The 15165-nt window shown below is 36.4% G+C and overlaps 2 protein-coding genes across 3 annotated transcripts in view; both read right to left on the bottom strand.

The window, feature by feature from the left end:
* Positions 1–1315: 1315 nt before the first annotated feature.
* Positions 1316–8854, bottom strand: LOC107741050 (vesicular integral-membrane protein VIP36-like). Of its 2 annotated transcripts, none has more exons than XM_016553633.1 (8): positions 8598–8854; positions 7031–7149; positions 6729–6846; positions 6469–6551; positions 5499–5660; positions 4022–4136; positions 2319–2438; positions 1316–2211 (listed from the first exon to the last, which is right to left on the bottom strand). In XM_016553633.1, the coding sequence occupies exons 1-8, from the start codon at positions 8788–8790 to the stop codon at positions 2051–2053; spliced, it is 1071 nt and encodes a 356-aa protein (XP_016409119.1). In that variant the 5' UTR covers positions 8791–8854; the 3' UTR covers positions 1316–2050. The 2 variants fall into 2 exon arrangements, with proteins under 2 accessions (XP_016409119.1, XP_016409120.1); XM_016553634.1 differs by lacking the exon at positions 6469–6551 and adding an exon at positions 6350–6429.
* Positions 8855–10540: 1686 nt separating this feature from the next.
* The window catches only part of LOC107741089 (phospholipase D3-like), a 20683-nt gene continuing 16058 nt past the window's right edge, over positions 10541–15165 (bottom strand). The window contains exons 2-10 of the mRNA XM_016553681.1: positions 14961–15148; positions 14692–14875; positions 14464–14578; positions 14211–14338; positions 12810–13013; positions 12353–12492; positions 11560–11725; positions 11366–11465; positions 10541–11126 (exon numbers count right to left, since the gene is read on the bottom strand). Coding sequence (XP_016409167.1) covers positions 10921–11126; positions 11366–11465; positions 11560–11725; positions 12353–12492; positions 12810–13013; positions 14211–14338; positions 14464–14578; positions 14692–14875; positions 14961–15148 — 1431 coding nt within the window. The 3' untranslated portion in view covers positions 10541–10920. The remainder of the gene's footprint in view (positions 11127–11365; positions 11466–11559; positions 11726–12352; positions 12493–12809; positions 13014–14210; positions 14339–14463; positions 14579–14691; positions 14876–14960; positions 15149–15165) is intronic.

Here is a 15165-nt window from a genome sequence, read left to right as displayed (position 1 = left end):
AAAGGTCAATGATTTGCACCCAGATGTGACCGAACAATTACTGCATACAATATTTCACCATTCGGACCCACCCGTTCTGTACAAGTGTGCAGAGACAGAAGAATGGGCCGGTCTCGAGGCTATGGTTTTGTGACCTTTGAACAGCGCCATGAAGCAGAAAATGCGCTAGTGGCTCTGAATTTTTTGGAGATCTTGGGCAAACCAATGCGCATCACATGGGCCCAGAACATGACTGTTAAGATCCTGGCAAGACACAGGGATAGCCCTAGCGACTCTGAATTTTTCAGAGCTCATGGGCAAACTGATGTTTATCATGTGGGGCCAAGACATAATCATTAAGGTCCTGGCAAAGCTCAGTGAAAACAGCTCCATGATAGGTATGACAGCTCCAGTGACAGGCAAGAAATAGCCCGGACTGAACCCACTGAGCAGTCACGGGGAAGAAGGCTGGCAAATACTGTAAAAAGTTATTTTAAAACAGTCATGAGCAGCCCAGATACCTTGCTTGGCATCGGCCTGTTGGCTCTAGCATGCACTGAGAGCTTTATTAGAAGCCTATAGAACAATTATACAGCTCTAACATGGCACTTTCTGCCATGAAAAAACAAAAAACAGGACTGAGCCTATCAATAACAAGTCCTGCTAATGCTGGGAAAACAGCAGTCCAAAACAGTGAATCTAATCACCATATAGGCAAGAAAGAAGAAAGGGGTGATTCTTCAGTCTACCAACACCGTGATTAGTGGCCTCTGTACATCTACCTAACCATTCCCTTGTGCAAAATAAATAAATACAGATAGATAGATGAAAACAAGGCTGAGTGATACGGTCCATGATTTTTATGATTTTTCAACACCACTAGATTGTTCTGACTGAATCTGATGCTATCAAATTAGTAATAAATGCTTATGTACAAGATATTTAAACCGTTTCATATTTCTGTGCACAAAAGCATTTTTTGGGACGAGACTCTGAAACGTCTTGAGATAAACATATCATGATGCTGCTTCACAGTGTGCAGCTGCAGACAGTGACAAAACTATATGAATTTGTACCTGTCGTGAATCCTGACCATATTGTTGTACAAAAACATTGTTAGTTACACATTTTTATTATTATTTTTTAACACTAGTGGTTTAATATGAATATGGCATAAATTGGGTCCTAATAATTAAGGGCAAAATAAGAAAGAAAGAAAAACGGTTCCACTGTTAAAAACTGAAAAAAGGAAAAATATTTGACTAGTTAACTGTTGTAACTGCTTTATTTTCTCACCAAAAGCATCATTTTACAGTCACTGCCCATTTAAATGTGAACTTCTTTCAGAAACAACTGTAAATCAGTGCATTGCAATAACTTCTTACAGAGGTGCAAAAAATAGCAAACTTAACAGAAAGATGTAAGAAAAACAACTCAACTCACATAAGGCTGAACTCTTGTTACCCTGCAGTAATAAAACAAATAAACATGTATTTTTTGGTTCAATATTTTCAACTCCTATGGTTAAAAAACAAGGCTCAATCATTATGCCATAGAGCAAAGGGACTAGGGCAGCAACTTAAAATATTTACATTGATTTGACCGATTTAAGAGGACACTTTTCATCAGTCTGATTTCTTGTGCAGTCCATTAAAATCCTCTTAAGTAAATCACACAGGTTATAAAAAAAAAAATCAGCACTCCAGAGCAGAACGAAGCAATGTGTAGATGGAAAAGAAACGCAGATAAAGGGTTGAAACAATAAGAAAATAAACCACCACGGATTTGAAGAATGAAGCTAAATCAAGTATATAAAGGGTACACACAAAAATTAAGATGTACTACTGTAGAAAATGCATTGAAAATGTGTCATTTACCTCGGCAGACCCAAATCAAGACTAACATGAAGAAACGTTTCTTTGAAGCCACAAATCCCACTCTTTAGACTCAAACCATTTTTCCTTCCAGTCGAGCAGTTCCATAATATCCACATGTATACAGCTGTTCAAAATTCACATTAATGTTTTTTTTGTTCACCTACAATCTCCAGAGTTCTTTGAAATCCTGTTGTTTAGTAGAACCTCTTGTTCCTCTCTTGACGCTTCTGAAAGACTACGGCACCAACAACGGCGCAAACCACGATTCCCAGCAGAGCGCACAGCAGAAGCAGGAAGACCTTCCAGCCAGTGAGGGGCGTGCTTCGGAAATTTCCCGTCGGATCATCAATATTGTCTGTTTTGGGGGAGAAGATGTGAACATGACAAGCATGACAAGCGATTGAATGAAAAATCTTTCTGTCTGCCAACAATATGTCTATAACTACATATCAGCTGTGTTACCTTTCGGTGACTTGAGGAGACTGACACTAGGCTCGATCTTCGTCCAGTCCTGGTTGTCCTCCTCAGGAGTGTGTTCCACCATCAGCTGGTACATCTTCATAGAGATGATGTCGTGATTATCTGCACAGAGCAAACAGTATCAGTGAGGTCTGGCAAAAGGCATCAGGATTAGGGTTGGGTACCGTTCACATTTGACGGACATTTGGTACGGTACCGGTATTGGTACCCAACGGTACCTTTTTTCGGTACTTTACTCTGTGTAATTACAAAAACATTTCAGGGAAAAAATAAGTCCAAAAGTCTCAATTTCAACATTTTGAACAATAGGGCCCTACAAACTTTTTTTCTTTCTTTCTTTTTTTCTTTCTTTCTTTCCAGAAATTCTTGTTTTAATTTTTCTGAAAATGAAATTAAGGCATTAAACATTTATTTTAAATCAAATGAAAATTAAACCTTTTTATTTTTTTGGCAAACAAACTGAGGTTTACTGTTGAAATTAATACATGGAAGAAAAATTGTGTGAATATTCCTTTAAAACATTTTTTAATAGGCTAATAATTGTATTCTTTTTTTCTACAATTAAGTGATTAATCTAGTTGTAATATTTATTTTTATTATTTAATTGTTTTATTTAAATTTGATAGAAAATGGAATATTTAAAGATGTACATTATACTTTACAAAAGTAATACAATAGTAATATATTTCATTTACATGTTTACATAGTAAACAAAACCCGCCATTCATACATACAGAGGCAAGCGGAACATGCAGGATTCATATTTAAACCATCTTTTTGCATTTTAATATTCACAGACACTAGTTCATATCGCGATTCGAATTAAATGGCAGTGGCTACTTTTGATTTATTCGTCCAAAATCCGGTCAAAATTTACAGCAGGGCATGCAGATTCGTTTTTGGCCAGACAGAAACTGCACACAGGCTGAATGTAAATATAAGTCTCTGTAAATCCACTGGCTGACAGCAGGTGGCGCTTATAGAAAAGCTGTTTCCCGTAAACTCCGTGGACAAAGCAGTATTGCGATTAAGAACACTTACTTCAGGTATTACATGGAACGAAGATGAAAACAAATGCCATCGAATCGTTTCTGAAGACAGTCAGAACCTTCAGAGGTACATTCATATAATTAATTAATTCATATATTAATTTGTATAATTCCCTTAGCACTCTTTTAAAACCTCCCAGCTTTTCCGCCCTGTTTTCACTCAAAACTAAACTACTCTGCGTGCTGTGCGCACGTGAGACTGTTACTTAAAACTGTGCTTTATGCTGGACAGTATTTATTTAACGCGAGCCGTTCAAATCGCGGTAATCTAATACGGTCTTAATGATAATTAAAAGATGAAACGGTAATACTAACCGTGGGGAATTTTATCATGATTTATCGTCAAACTGGTAATCGTTACATCCCTACTTCAGAACATTTCGGCTTGCCCTGTGTGTTGTTTGAACCAGCTGCAAGGGTGACCTCACGTCACAGGGTCTCTCTTTCTCTCTCTGTAGCGTATGCGCCCAGATGCATTCTCAGGTACCGAAATTTGGCACCGATTGATTTAACGTGAATCGGTACTCTGTAGTACCGACGCAATTCGGTCGGTACCCTTAAAAGTACAGAGTTCGGTACCCAACCCTAATCAGGATCACTGTGGACATCTAGGGGAGATTTAGAAGTAACACTTACCAGAAAGATCTCCTGTGGCCGCAGAAGCCCCAAAATAGTATCCTGTAGGGAGGCGGACACCTCCGAAATCAATGCATTCTTTCCAATCGTTCCTGTCATCCACATCTACCATAATCTGTGGAAACAGAACATAGATGTGGTATACTTTTATATATATTTAACTCCATGTATTAAATGGCTCTTATCATGAGGAATTTGTTACGACCCATGGCTCAAGGGAAGCAACAAACAGAGGACACACACGAACCAAATGGTTAGCTTTGAATATAATTTATTCGAAAGCTAGTCACATAAAAAAAAAGTAAAGAACACCATAAAGAAAACAACTATGTATTGGAAACATCAGTAGTGCCAATGTGTAATGCGAAATGTATGTATGTAGGGAGATGTAGTGTACTGCGGTGTTGGGGTGCAAGGGCAAACAAGCCAAACAAGCCACAAAACCAAATATCCAAAACCGGAGCCCCCCCCTGGCTCAAGCGGAGGCCTCTTTTAAAGGGAGCGTCTGATAGAGAGCAGGTGTCTCAAACGATGGCCAATCAAGGTAGTCTGTGGACTCCCACAGCAACTCCACGAACAAACGACAGGGGTCGTCACAAACTCAAAACATCTACAAAAATGATCGTGACTGTTTCAGTGCCAAAATGAAACTGCCGGTAGTCACTGGTATAAAACAATTTACAATACAGTTTACGTTTGTGGTAAGATTTTTTTAAAGAAATTAATACTTTTATTCAGTAAGGATGCATTAAATTGATCAAAAAATGACAGTAAAGACATTTAGAATGGTACAAAAGTGCTGTTCTTTTGAATATAATTAAGCAGCTCAACTGTTCTTAGCACTGATAATAATAAGAAGAATGAATAAGAAATATTTTTATATATTTTTGTTAGGTCATGTGAACTATTTTAAGTTAAGTGGATCCTAATTGTAAAGCTTTTATTAATTCATTCACTTATTTTTTAACACAATGTCAGTAGCAAGACTATCTTCATGGCGAAAACAGAATAAATAACAACAGTCATACAATAATAAAAAAAAAAAAAACTATAAGATGTTCAAGGTTAATACTAGACAACAAATCTAAAATACATTCAGGTGATACATTTTTTAAAAACATTAGTTAGTTAAACACATTTCTGAATAAAATCGTTTGTCTACTTACGTTAAAAACCGTACAGTTCAAATGTAAAGTGTTACCGAAATGTTTTTTGAGCACCAAATCATATTAGAATAATCATGTGACACTGAAGACTAGAGTAATGGTTGCTAAAAAATTCAGCTTTTCCATCATAAAAACAAATTGCATTTAAAAATATATTAAAATAGAAAACATTTACATTAAATGGTAAAAATATTTCACTAAATAATTGTTTTTACTGTATTTTTGACACTTTCCTGTATTTTTGAGACTTTAAAAAACATTTTTAAAAAAGATCTTACTGACTCTTTATCACTGCATTTGCAGTATCTTACCGTGAGTCTGCCTTTGGAGTATCTAATGGCCAGGTATGTGTCATGATCTTTGTTTCTGACTTCCACAGAGCAGCCTCCCAATTCAGTAGACCGGCCATCTTTCCTGTGGTCGTACGGCAGGGAGCCGTTATTCACCATCGCAGAAATATAGGGAAATGAGCGCTGGAGGACCAAAGATTATGAATTACATTTATTACATTGATTTTTGCCTAATTGCTGACACAAAAAAGCAATGTAAATTACTAAAGGATAGCACTTATACAGCTGTTCATGAACCAGCTTGTGTAAAACAGAATGATCTAAATTCATAAAAGGTCACTGCATTCTACTAAAATCAAAACAATAAGCACTGTAAATATTTTTTATGAAATGCTTCATCGACAAGTAATGAATGATGAGGGTAACAAAAAAAAAAAAACATGGACCACATGATGCAGGCAAAACAAAGAAAGCATTGATTATTTGTAGTGCTTGGCAAAATTGTTGAAAGAAAAAAAAGTTGCTATATGTTGATAATTCAGAACATATAGCAAATAAAAAAATGATGGGATAGTTTGAATAAAAGACATTCTTCTCTACTCAAATGATTGTTTTTCAGTTTGACATCTGAATGCAAACACCTGGCAAATAATCATATTCAAGCTATCCCTTTTAAATCATTTTCCGTGAGGATCAAGCCGATGACCAGAAGCAGAACAAACATGCCAAAAATCCAGTATTCTCATAAATACTAGTGTTTTTGGAAATAGATATCTTTGTATCTAATCTCAAGTTCATCCCATAATGATAAAGCAAAGCTTTCGTTCAAATGAAGGTACAAAGACACAAATATTTTACATCTCTCAACTCACATCCGGAGCCTCATCGTTAGGGTATGTGTCTATAAAAATGGCCAACCCAAGGAAACTGGCACTACTGCCAAACACGGTGCCTGCAGAGAAAGAAGGACCCGTGAGTACGGCACACTTACATCCGTTCCTTGTAGATCATTACGGAAGGTATCCACAAAAATAGCCAGGCCTACAAAATGGTCTTGGTTTCCAAAGACTGGGCCTAAATAAAAGTATGACACAATCAACTGCAGGGAAGAAAGAGCAGACTTGCCGGTGGATCGCGTGGACTACACACACATATATAGACAGCATTATAACTCATTACATTTCAATTCATGAAATGAACGAGAAAGAGTTCGACGGGATCTAAACCTTCAGTTTTCCCTCACAGACTTACCATGATGTAGCCTGTCTTTCGTGTACCAAATGGCAAAACCATCTCCATGGAGATTCTTCTTTCCTGATCCATGAATTTTAAACTGCACATGCATCTCCCAATCCTTCAAATAGCAGGGCTGCAGAGAGGGAAAATTAACATTACTCAACTTCATTTTGCATTAATAAAGTGCATCACATTAACCATTTTTCGGAGAATTTTCAAAAATGCAGATTTTGCATTGGGTTCAAGTTTGGTCACATGAATTCACCGCGTTCACATCAACTACTTGGTTTGGTAGGCTTCAGTTCAGTTTTACTCACCACTGTATTCCAGATGGACCCCTGTTTGCTCCTCTCATCCGGAGTCAGACGCACATACTGGCTGGTTATTAAAGTACTTCCCCAAAAGTCCCACTGACTTGACGGACTTGTTCCAACACCTGACATATGATACATAAAGGATCATATCACTTTTGCTACATTTAATTACAGTGTATTGGTAATTTGGAGTGAAGCTTATATACGCGCTATAAGCCATGAGAACATTCGTAGATAAAAACGAGTCTCATCACATACACTGGGGTTCAAAAGCCTGAGGCCACAATGAAAATTTAGGATTAAAAATTAATTAATACACTGTAAAAAAATAATAATAATATTAAAATAAACTTTAAAAATGCTACAGCAAAAAAACAGGTTAATTAGTTAACTTTTAATAAGTTATCTTACCACCCACAGTGATTTTTTGTTTGTTTTTGTAAGCAAAAACTATGAATTACCATATCATTTACAATGAAAAAAGCTCCTGTGTGACATCACATATGATTTTTTAAAATTATTATTATTATTTAAATAGTTTATTTTTGTTATCAGTAATGTACACTGGGTTTTGCTTTACATATGCTATTTAATTAATATTTATTGCATTATTTTAGTGTCATGTGTGTTACTCTGATGGTGTTTTGTGTGTATGACCAATACTCCTGAAAGTATTGGCCATTTTTTATTGACAGGAGGACACTTATAATGAACATTATATCACTTAATAAAATATTAAATAGTAGCAGTAGTATAGTAGTAGTAATTTATTTTTATTGCCATGTCAGCACCTACGCCTATCTTCAATGCAAAAACTGAGTTGCAAATAAAATATATAATTTATATAGGTTGTAAAATATACAAGCTGCCTGTAATACTGGAAGCATTTTTACAGTAAACTCAGTTTTTAAAGTAAATGTAATTAGATATTTTTTACAGTGCACCTGTAAATAAACTGAAAGTATTAGGATTAAATGTATTTTTTTTTTATGATATAAAACGAATACAAAATATTTTGTATCTGGGACACTGCTGTGTGACTGTCATTAGATACTCTTTAGGTCTTCCTCACATAATGCTGGAGAACAAGATCATCAGGTTTAGCACAAACCTGTAGAGTAAACGTGTCCCTGATAATGTCATTTTTGTGCGCCTCATAATGTAATTTTTCGCTGCTTTTCATATATTTGGACCCCAGTATATGACAATACACAACAGTCATCAAAGCCTTAACCATGTAATATCTTTTCAGTTAAATAGTAAACTGACAATTTGCTTGCTCTCCCTGTGAAGGTGGATTCCTTTATAACCTGCACTTTAAATGCACAATGGCTGACTAGTTTTGTTTACATTGAGTTGTCACTATTAAGACTCTACAGTAGCCTACTTATATCCCCGGTTACATGTTCCTAATGAAATACATGACCCATGACATTACAATATAACTTAAGTGGCATCCTAATTTACGTAGTGAACAGAAGCCTAAGACACTTTAGTGACCGTGTGGCTACAGGACGTCAACAAACACTAGTAGGACAGTAATTGCTCGCACTAGCAGGCGGCTACTCACCCTGATATGGCTTAATGAGCGAGTGCTCCCGCTTTAAGTGCTCCGCATTCCCGTCCGTTATATCGGAATATACCGAAGAAAAGTGGAGTAGCCATAAAAGTAAGAGTAACGTTATTCTGCGACACACCGGCATTCTGCGAGTTACACTTGTTTGAGAGTGAAGCCATAACGCTGGGCTTCTTTCTCGTGCCATTTTTAACGTCTTCCTGCCTCCGCGCCTTCACTTCCTGCGAGGAGACGCGGGCTGTGTTTCAAAACCTAGCGAGCTGCCTGCCTAGACAGCATTATTGGGCTTTATAAGCAGCATATTTGGGCATTATAGCCCTTACGAAAATTAACCATGGTTTTACTACAAATAAAACACAAAAAAGCATGGTTATTGTAGTTAAACCATGGTAAGCACAAATTAACCATTGTTTTGCTACACTAACCATAGTATTTGTAGTAAAACTGTGGTTATACAAGTGGTAAACAATACGCCAAAACCCATGTTGACTACACTTTTATTATAATAAAACCACTGTTCGTTTTCGTGAGGCAGGAGCTCAATTGGTTTTGAGACAGGTTTTTTTTATGTTAATTTATATGTTGAATAATAAAATGTCACATATACATTCATGGGAGACATTTTAAATGATTTTGTAACTTCTCTTTGTTGAAAATGTCATAAATTATCAGAACTGAATAAGTACCTGTATCATCTGACTATATATATATATATATATGGTAAAAGTACCTTTATTTGTTTTCGCAAAAAGGTAAATGCAGATGCAGTAAACGTTTAATCCATGCAAAGCAAAACATTTTTTTAAAAGTTTAAACTAAAAAAAGATTTTAAAAAATGAAAAAAAAAAAAAAAATCTAAATTAATATTAAAAACATCAGAGCACAAGCATTTTCTTGGCAGTTTAATTTGAAAACAAACTTTACAGTCATTAAAGCCAAGGCACCTATTACAACAATACTTCATTTACATGCATGTTTAACCAGTTCAACATCAGAGATCAGTGCTTGCTCAAGGACCTTGTCCTTATTCTGCCAAATGTCACATAATGCAAATATACAATAAATGCACTTGAAAAAAAAAAGAATTAATATATGCCATATTTATAACAAACATTAAAAATGCACAGCATCCTTTTGGCAAATACATCCATCATAAATAAGTTATCAGTAGGCAGGAATGCCGCAGGGTTTTGAGTTTTTGATGTCTGATGTTTTTATTTTTTGAATCATAGTGCATAGCAACATAACAAATAAAGAGCGTGGTATATTATGTAAGCTTTTTTCCGCTGCAGTGCTCCGCGTGAACATCAGTGAGGGTTTGAGCGTATTCTGAATGCCAGTCCCTCTGGAAAATCTCCTGCATCTGGCTCTGAATGGTTTGCTGGCCCTGCCCTACTGCAGAACCCGTCTGATTCACAACAAGCCCAACCCCTGCCGTCTGGGTGAAGTAATTCTCAGACCAGTTGGAAGTTCCTGTAAAACACAATATAACAATCCGTCATCATAGCAGGATTGCGAAACTGACATTCGATTTATTCCAAAACTCATATTCACAGCAATTCAAGTTTTTTTTATGTTAATTTATATGTTGAATAATAAAATGTCACATATACATTCATGGGAGACATTTTAAATGATTTTGTAACTTCTCTTTGTTGAAAATGTCATAAATTATCAGAACTGAATAAGTACCTGTATCATCTGACTATATATATATATATATATGGTAAAAGTACCTTTATTTGTTTTCGCAAAAAGGTAAATGCAGATGCAGTAAACGTTTAATCCATGCAAAGCAAAACATTTTTTAAAAAGTTTAAACTAAAAAATCCATGCAAAGCAAAACATTTTTTTAAAAGTTTAAACTAAAAAAAGATTTTTAAAAATGAAAAAAAAAAAAAAAATCTAAATTAATATTAAAAACATCAGAGCACAAGCATTTTCTTGGCAGTTTAATTTGAAAACAAACTTTACAGTCATTAAAGCCAAGGCACCTATTACAACAATACTTCATTTACATGCATGTTTAACCAGTTCAACATCAGAGATCAGTGCTTGCTCAAGGACCTTGTCCTTATTCTGCCAAATGTCACATAATGCAAATATACAATAAATGCACTTGAAAAAAAAAAGAATTAATATATGCCATATTTATAACAAACATTAAAAATGCACAGCATCCTTTTGGCAAATACATCCATCATAAATAAGTTATCAGTAGGCAGGAATGCCGCAGGGTTTTGAGTTTTTGATGTCTGATGTTTTTATTTTTTGAATCATAGTGCATAGCAACATAACAAATAAAGAGCGTGGTATATTATGTAAGCTTTTTTCCGCTGCAGTGCTCCGCGTGAACATCAGTGAGGGTTTGAGCGTATTCTGAATGCCAGTCCCTCTGGAAAATCTCCTGCATCTGGCTCTGAATGGTTTGCTGGCCCTGCCCTACTGCAGAACCCGTCTGATTCACAACAAGCCCAACCCCTGCCGTCTGGGTGAAGTAATTCTCAGACCAGTTGGAAGTTCCTGTAAAACACAATATAACAATCCGTCATCATAGCAGGATTGCGAAACTGACATTCGATTTATTCCAAAACTCATATTCACAGCAATTCAATTGTAAATGTAAACATTGACTGTTTCTGTTGGCAGGTTTTTTACGATGCAGCGCCAAACCTGCCGTCAGGTTGCTGGAATATGGAAAAACATGCAAGTGAGATCATGCTGTGAAATTTGTACATGTCGAGAGGAAACAGCGAACATACCGATGTAAACAACTCGATCAGTCACCATGTACTTGGCATGGTTAACACGTGCAAACGGGATCCTCTGCTGCTCTCGTGTTGAAGGCACCTCAAAAACTTTCTGTGAAATGAAACGTTTTAAACATTAAATCACCAGTGATGGCTGGATGAAAAACAATACATGTAGAAGATGTAAAGAGCACACAAAAACGTACAGCATGAATGCTGCAGCTCAGAGGGGGCTTGTTGAGGACCGATAAAGACTGGAGGAAAACAAACATGGCACCAGGAGAATGACTCCAACAACTGACCAACAGCTTCACCTCAACACCTCTCGTGCAAGCTGCCTCACGGAGGGCCGAGTCGATGACAGGCCAAAACCTAAAGACATCAAAGTCAATAAAACATCACAATAATCTTCCACATGCCTTATAAACTAACTACATGCAAATGTACTGAATTTTCAAAATTACCCCCAGTGGTTGTTTAGTATCATTGAAATACTTCTACATATATTTTTAAATTATTTTTCATATTTTTGTTTTTGCTTTTTTATTTCTTACATTTAGTGAATCGTTTTAGTCATTTTATTTTGTTTTTGTTAATTTTTGAAAATGTCTATATACTGTAGTTTTTATTCTTTTTTATTTCCATTTTAGTTTATCTTAGTACATGAAAGCATAGTAAATCACTGAAAACATATACACATGCACAATAATATTTCAGTTAATTTTTTTTGTCACTTTGTGACAACACACTCTTGTGTGTTTTGTCCATTTTTTAAATGTCTATATAATTTAATTCATTTTTTATTAAGTTTTAGTTTTAGTTATTTTAGTACATCAAAAAAAAAAAAGCTGCTTTGGCAACTAGCTGAAATAAAATAAATTAAACATTTTATTTTATTTTAGTAACTAAAATAAAGTACAAAAGTAAAAGTTTTTTTTAATGCTTTTCGTTTTAGTTAACTATAATAACCCTGACTCAATATCAAATGGTAAAGATTACCGAATGGGCTCCGTGAACTGGGACATGGGAAGGTAGTCCATCACAGACACATATATGAACCGCTCAGCATCAGCAATTACTGACAGGATGCTTGAGAGATCGTCAGAACGGCCATGTGATGATAAAGGAGGAGGAGAACTCTACAAGAACAAGTCAAACACTGTCATGTAATATTTAGAACACATTTCTGCACACACTAAAAACGCATGTGTCACATTTAGAAATGAATGAAAATGAACAAGATGGTATAGGCCATATATATTGTCCATGCAATGTTTTTCTGCAGTGAAAAAGGTGGTAATATGACAAAAAGACAACATTTCTACACAATACATTAAATGAAAAATAGACACATGGAATACATGAAAATAAGCCAGGACAAAAGCCAGAGAACAAGTGGAAATGTGAACAGGTTGAATAAAATTATTACAAAACATGCAGTGAAAACACAACTCACAGACAAATAGACACGTGCAGGGACACCGTTGAATTTAACAGCTAATGGGTACTTAGAACTGGAGAGGGCGGAGAAACGGCCCGGCCAGAAAGGAGGTAGAGATCCATTCTTCTGAGCTCCAACGTCCCAGTACACGTCAAATATCCGTGAGGCGTCCTGTGCTAGACAGCTGCAGTCTTCCACAGACACTCCAACTTCTTTCACCTATTAGAAAAATTTATATTACTGCATATGCATGTATATTTTTTAAAAATGGATTATTTGGGCATAGGTGGAGTTTAGGGGGGGCCAGACGAGAGCCAATAATGATTTTGTCTGGGCTATGAATAAAATATAAAAATTAAAGAATTCACATTTTCTCATTTTATTTGTGTTATCTTATTATTTTAGTGGTTAGAATAAGTACGTTTTGGGCTAAATTAATTATTTAAGCCCCATATCCTCAACTTGAGAGGACATGAGAGGACTCTCTTTTCGCTATTTAAGCAAGTTAACAAATATTCGTTGTTTTTTTTATAAACCCGCTAATAAAAATGTGGTGGACTGAGTCATTTCTGGCTGAATTGGACAGGTGATTTGAAGCGATGGTTCAAGCATGTACGCAAGCCTTAAGATTCACCCTCGGCTTGTGACAGCTGAAGTGGATCTTGTGAAATGTGCGATCGCATCGCCGATTACTCTTGAGAAACTTAAAGATGAAGCAGGCTACGGAAGGACAGATATCCAAACTTTTTCAGACTACTGCGGTTTGCACTCACGCTGCCCGTTGGTTCGGCTACATCAGAAAGTTTCTCAGTTATGAGGAGAATCTGGCTCCGATCTTCAGTGGCACAGGACAGATTCTCAGATCTTTCTTTACTGCACATAGAGAACGATTTGACTGAAAAACTATCAGAAGAGAAGAGATAGTGAAAGAAAGACAGTGGTCATCTACGCAATTCGGAAAAAGAGGCGGCTTTTCTGCATTAGGTATGTTTTTCTGTTTTTTTTAATGTATTTTTAATGTCGAATATATGTCATATAAATATATGAAATGTAGAACATATAAAAAAGTGTTCGTGGCTCATCTGCCAGTGGGTGCCCCCCCAAGCATAAAAGTGAAACTCCGCCTATGTATTTGGGTTAATAGCCATTTTGACATTACGGTCTAATAAATTGCACTGGATAATGAATAAAAAATAAATAAAATAAAATAAATAATTCAAATGAAATTTACAAAATAAATATAAAATAAAATAAAATGAATATAAAATAATATAATTAATAAAAAATCAAATAAAATCACAAACACATTTACATGTCAAAGACCTGCATGCACACTGACCATGCATATTTGCATGTCAACAGACAACTTTTGTCCAGTCAGATAATGACACACAATGTCGCTTGATTTAGACGTACCTGGGTAAGGGAACGCCAATCCATGTTTGCGCTCCCTAAATACATGTGTTTCTTATCCACAACCCATAGTTTGGTGTGCAAAATGCCTCCAGTGATGCTCTGCAGGTCAACTCCCCTGACCTCAGCCCCTGAGAGAAAGCACAAAGCAAGAAAGCTAAAGGAAAAAAGCTGCATAACATCCTATCCAAACCACTCACCATTCTCAATGCATACATTTTCACGTGCTGCATGTGCAATAGGCACGCTGTTGTACCTGTTGCAACCAGTTCGTCTGTGTCTGCGATGTACGGCTGAGGGGCGTTTACAGCGATCTTCAACTTCACTCCTTTTGGTTCCAGCTGCTTCAGCTGGTTGAACACTTTTTTGCCCTGTAGAAAAGATTTAAATGAAACGCCTTATATAATGCAAATTAATATTATCCTGCAGGTAACAAATGTTTTAGAGCCTTCAGAGTGCGTAAAATGTCCACAATACAACGTACCAGCACAGACGAGGGCTCCGTAAGGCCTAAATCTGAATCTCGGAGTGTGAAATAGAAAGCACCAATGTGGACAGAGCGGTTTGCTTTGTTTAGCAGATTAGTCCAAGTGTCTGAAATGTTCTGCAGGTGTGGCGAGCCGGAAGGGAAGCTGAGGCCCTCAGGGACACTCTCAACAATAGTAAGCCTGATAAGGAGCGTTTAGAAACACATTAACATCTCAAACTCACCATTTAAATACTTCAAAATATGAAAAGGACCCGTTTCCTCACCTACAGTCAAAAGTGCATGTCTCTTGAGGCATCCAGAAACTTTCCAACCAGTGCAGCTCCAGTTGTGACATCAGGTGTGACACAGATTTAGGGACTCCATACTGCCAGACGTGCGATGCAAGTCCACCCAAAAGGAGGAGAATGGTGGGCAGGAGACAGAAAAGGGAAAAGCTTCTTCCTTTTGTCTGCTAAAACAATAGAAAAT

Source organism: Sinocyclocheilus rhinocerous, unplaced genomic scaffold (assembly GCF_001515625.1).
Source record: "Sinocyclocheilus rhinocerous isolate Xijiao unplaced genomic scaffold, SAMN03320098_v1.1 scaffold44, whole genome shotgun sequence".
NCBI lineage: Eukaryota > Metazoa > Chordata > Actinopteri > Cypriniformes > Cyprinidae > Sinocyclocheilus > Sinocyclocheilus rhinocerous.
Note: the sequence above shows the minus strand (reverse complement) of the source record. Positions and strands in the feature narration are given on the sequence as shown.

Excerpts from the sequence above, each read along its gene's own strand:
- LOC107741050 (XM_016553633.1), bottom strand. The coding sequence starts at position 8,790 with ATGGCACGAGAAAGAAGCCCAGCGTTATGGCTTCACTCTCAAACAAGT. Across the intron at positions 6,552-6,728 it reads GAAAGACAGGCTACATCATG|GCCCAGTCTTTGGAAACCAA; the intron begins GTAAGTCTGTGA and ends ACTTTTATTTAG. Across the intron at positions 2,439-4,021 it reads GGCCACAGGAGATCTTTCTG|ATAATCACGACATCATCTCT; the intron begins GTAAGTGTTACT and ends TGCTCTGTGCAG.